The following is a 5000-nucleotide window of genomic DNA, read 5'->3' on the forward strand; positions in this document are numbered from 1 at the left end:
CGGACAGAAAGGATGCAGCAATGAGGTAATCTGCCTGGTGCAGAGCAAAATCTTGCATGTGCGTCTAGCTTGCAGTTCACTTCTATAGGCACAATGAGGTCATTGAAGTAAGCAGATTTTACCAAAGATCTTCCATGGTGTTTCATTATACGAAAATTACATGAAAGCGGACGCAACAATTCGTTTGTCTATTACTTATTGTAGTTATACAAACCTGCGGTCAAATTTGAGCCAAACTTTCTCAAGTAGTACTTTGTGCACATATCCTCTATATTTCTCCTTTGCGTTTACCCATGTGGCAAGTATATTGTCTCCTTTCAAAAGAGACGGCCTGTTCTCAGCTAGCCCGGCAACCTTAGAGCAGACGTCAAACAACGAGCATTTACATACAAAATTCTACGAAGAAGACACATGCATGCATGCACTGAGATGCGAAACGTCATCGTACCTCAAGCTCGAGATGTCCTTGAGGAATTGACTTCATTTCTTTCTGTCTGTCATAATGTCTGATGTCGCGATGCATTTGCCTTTCTTCAATCCATAACAGAGCCTGCAGGCGCTCCGTATGATGCAATGGATCCTGACTACGCAGCAACGTCTCTAGATCGCCTTGTGGCTCGTCTCTGTTCATGTTACTCTTGATTTTCTTAGGAATATCGTAATACAAAAGAGGTCGTTTTAACACAATGCGATCATCAGGTCTAGCAAAATAACTGTTTATTACTATTTGCTTAATAATTTAATTAATTGACAGAGTGGCCCATCCAACCTTGGTGGCTTTATGCCATCTACGATTGGAAGTCTGCTCCTGGGATGCAATTTCTTTCTTTGGTATGGAGCTGTTGGTTGCAAGATTTCCATGCCGCTGATGTGCACTCGCCCTTTAAGAAAGCGGATGATATGAAATTTCTTGCCAGTGTCGTGATCAAGGAACTCAAACACCAGAGTGTTCTTGTACAAGCTGACGTGTTTTGGAGCAAAAACGACAATGATCATGTAACTTCCATTCTTGGGTATTTCCACTTTTGATGATGGAAGTTCGCTTCTAAGTCAAAATGAAGACTGCTAGTTCACTACGTTTGTCTAAGTTTTTGTTTGATAGCAATTTGATACATTAACTATTTTTTGTTTGCTTGCCTGTCTGTCTATCTGCCCTTTCAAATCACATAGCAAAATTGGTACATTTGAGCAAAATAGATCACATGACCTACAGTCTCCAACAGTTTAAAATAAAGAAACTCTAGCTGTTCTGCATACTAATGTACTAAAATACTTAAACTAAGGTGTCATTAATTTAGAAGATGTATATGCAAATATAGAATCAAGCAGTCACAGGTTACGCGAAGACAATCCCAGTAACTGTTGTCATGACAAAATATGGTACTTTAGAGTAAACAGCATGCATGCTGGCGCCAGCCACTAAATGGTAAATTTGTCTATCAGTATCCCTGCTGCACAAATTTCTACAAGGTATACTAATACTGTACTAAAATAACCAACAACGTGGTAATAAATTATAATTTAAGCCTGTAACACAACACCTATATTCAGCTACAGTGTACAGGTACAGTGCTTTAAATCTGTCAGAATTACAAAACAGTTTCAAAGTCATACATCTACAAATTACAATCTGTTGAAAATTGACTGAAAACACGCCCATGCAATAAATTACATAGGTAGCCGGTACGTGTGTAAAGACAAGCATGTAACTCTTTGTTGGCCTATAGATATACTTAATACCTCGTGCTTTTGTCTAGCAGTCGAAATCCATCCGTTTCCTCTAGAAAGGCGACGTTTAGCAATGACTTTGAATGACAGTCAGAATCATTGATTATCTCAACATCTATAGCCGTTCGATTCCTAGTTGGAGTGCTTGCGGCTAGAGTATCTTCAAGAGCAACTACTGGCAATTCAAGTTTTGCATCGTCAACCGCCGATCCCGTAGTAGTGATACTGACGTCACACTTGTTGAGCATGAGCACCTCCCTAAAATCACAGACAAAATGTAAATATTTACAAAGCGGCTACGCCTCCAGAATGCATACATGTGCACACCTGTTGTAGGGCTTACGTATTATCCTGCTAATTAGCGTCTTCGTCACTTCTTTCTTGTCAGTCATGTTATCTATCTCTTCAGTTTCTAACAGTTCTTGCACGTCTGCAGAGTACCTTTCTAGCTTTTCTCTGTCTGTTGGCTCTGGTGGCCAAGGGCGCACAATAAACGCAGCTTTCCTTTTCCTAAGAATCTTCAAAATCTGAAGAAGAAAAACGTAGTTGTTGAATGTCATCATGGCTTCTGGCCATCGATCTCGACGGTGTTGATCGAACAGGAAACGAAGGTGTTCCCGTGGTATGTTTGAAGAGTTGTCTTCACCGGTAAAATAGTCGTAAAACTTTCGCACTTCAGCTTTTCGCTGTTTTTCGCTCAAACGGCTGAATTGCTCCATACAGATTAGTAAAACTACCGATAGATAAAATCGCTAAACCTCGCACCAGCCAACTCGCGCTATCGCGCCAAATTCCCGTATTGTAACGGTCAAAGGTCAAAGACTACTAAAAGCGTGCACAGTCAAACACGTGACAGAGCGTCTTTGGCTTACATTGTTATAATTATGTAAATTAGAAACTACAATTAGAATAGAGTGTCCGTAATACCGCCATGCTCACGCTCAATTGTTGCTAACTAGAATCTACTAAATACGAAAACGGCAATCTAATCTAGTTAATTAAAGTAACCGATCAATCATGAATCAAAGATTTACCACATCACTTCATACACACACAATTTTGTGTAGAAGACGTAGGAATTAAATTATCTCTTTGTAGGCTTGTGTATTCGTAGTGTTAACTTTTGCACGTCTTTCGAGACGTTTGACTTCAGTCTACTTCATTATCCGGGTATTTCGAGGAAAGGGGTAAGCTTGGAGTAAGAGGAGAATTTACTCAAAAGTAAGACCAGCTCTAGTTGCAGATCAAGATGTCAAACTGGACAGACGGTTATTAATTAATTTAACCAAAAAAGAGGCTAACAAATTGAACTGCATGGTTAACTTAATTAATTAAAGAACTAGGGATGTCTCGTTTACAATCTGCATGTCCGGTTAATTAATTAATTAACCAGACGGGTTATCAATCTGGATATAATAATTCCACTAGGATTTGTGTGTGTGTGTGTGTGTGTGTGTGTGTGTGTGTGTGTGTGTGTGTGTGTGTGTGTGTGTGTGTGGGTGTGTGGGTGTGTGTGTGGGTGTGTGTGTGCGGGGAGCGCGCGGCGAAGCCAGAGATTGCATACGCTTGTCAGCTCAACCATCTCTAGCCAAACGTCTAATCTCTCCAATTGCGCAGATAATATCCAAACATCATCTTTTAGTAATACACACCCTGAACTATACATACTATAATATACATTATAATATTTTGTAATCTAATTGCTCTAGAGGTAGGAAGCTCTATCAATCACGCATACACGGTCTAACACGTGTAATCAAACAACATACACTCATGCTAATTTAGACGCGTTTCTATACTAGACTTCAAATACGAGAATTTCTGACTACTCTAGTACCTCTAGTACTCTAGGTATGTTCCGTTTATCACTCTACATTGTAGTACTGTAGTACTCGTTAATTGCCCGAATCCCGTATGTTAACTGAGCTGTACGGTCTTGCTCCCTCTTCTGTTCTTGCACCGAAAACTCCACAGTTCTGATAGTCTGCATTGGCTGAAGCTTCATCTATAGGTAAAGAAAGTACAACGACTCTATGACGCCAATTCACAAGACTCAACTGTTTTTCTTACAATTATTTTTTTGCATGTACAAACTTTGTATCGAAACGTCGGGAACGGTCTCCGCTCTTTCCATCTTGTAGGCTTGAAGTTCGAGTTGCTTTTCTGCCACGGGACGCTTTCGGAAGCGATGACGACAACACAAGCAATAGACAATGCAGAAAATTATTACACCGAAGAGCAAAGTGCCCACGCTGAAAACCACTTCCCTAAACATATCAGTTTTATACCAATAAGGTGAATCTAAAAAACAGAAAAGTTTCTCTGAAATGGGTATAGATAGACACAGCGGGTAGAGTTGAACCTGAAGAAATTGAGGTAGCTGGTACGTCTTGGCCAGTCGCCCTGGAGCTAAAAGTTGGAAATGTAACTGTTTACAGTAAATTGATATTAATAGTTTGTTTAGCTTCAAACATTAAATTAAATGAATTAATGTTACCTGAAAGAATCGTGAGAATGACGCTGGAATACAAAGAAATGGTGGAATTGTAAACCTCGCATACATAAACTCCTAAATCCTTTTTGGTAACGTTTCGTAGTATTAGCAATGATTGAAAATTTAAAATCAAACGGAAAGTTTTCGATTGCAGCGTCACGTTTTTGTACCATCGAACAGCCAAAAAAGGATCAGTTACATTGCAATGAAACGAAGTATCACATCCCAGACAAACAGTTTCACGTGAAGGCGTGGTTATCATTTCTGTAACTGCACAAACATACAATACAACATCAATTGCAATATCAGGCATGCGCGGTAGAAGGTTTTACTGCTCACCGCCAATAAATGTGACTTCACTGAGAGCCAGCTTTTTGCTGTAATTACCCATTCTAAGATCTAATGTCACTTCCTTCGCCCACAAATCTTCAACATCGATCGTGAAAGGAAGAGGCGAATCAATCCAATCACCACTTACACCATTCCATCGAAATAATTTATTTCTCAAAACAGAATTTCCTTTGTGCCAAAAATTTATAGTGACATCATTAAAGGGATATATGGTGGAGTTTTCAACAGTCTGATAAAGCGCATAGATCGTGACACGTCGGATTCTTTGAGGTCGATCGAAGGTGAAAGTCATAGGCAGCACTCGTTTGCTCAAGTGCCATCCGACCCAACAACTGTTCGATGCCGTCGTCAGGTCGATTGTTGGTTCCTTGTCGCAGATATTGCCGTCGGTCAACTGGCCACCGCTGGAACAGCACAATGCTTGTTC

At 40.1% G+C, this 5000-nt stretch overlaps 1 protein-coding gene across 3 annotated transcripts in view; it reads right to left on the minus strand.

Moving 5' to 3' along the window:
* Nucleotides 1–2498, minus strand: part of LOC134189813 (putative helicase mov-10-B.1) — a 7052-nt gene extending 4554 nt beyond the window's left edge. For 2 of the 3 annotated variants that reach the window (XR_009971545.1, XM_062658199.1), the window contains exons 1-5: nucleotides 2056–2498; nucleotides 1741–1986; nucleotides 770–1045; nucleotides 449–701; nucleotides 215–354 (exon numbers count right to left, since the gene is read on the minus strand). Coding sequence is in view for 2 of the 3 variants with exons in the window: in XM_062658199.1 (XP_062514183.1) it covers nucleotides 215–354; nucleotides 449–701; nucleotides 770–1045; nucleotides 1741–1986; nucleotides 2056–2447 (1307 nt within the window). In the remaining variant the exon portion in view is untranslated. The remainder of the gene's footprint in view (nucleotides 1–214; nucleotides 355–448; nucleotides 702–769; nucleotides 1046–1740; nucleotides 1987–2055) is intronic. The other variant, XM_062658200.1, reaches the window with a different exon arrangement.
* Nucleotides 2499–5000: the final 2502 nt, after the last annotated feature.

Source organism: Corticium candelabrum, chromosome 14 (assembly GCF_963422355.1).
Source record: "Corticium candelabrum chromosome 14, ooCorCand1.1, whole genome shotgun sequence".
NCBI classification, from domain to species: Eukaryota; Metazoa; Porifera; class Homoscleromorpha; order Homosclerophorida; family Plakinidae; genus Corticium; species Corticium candelabrum.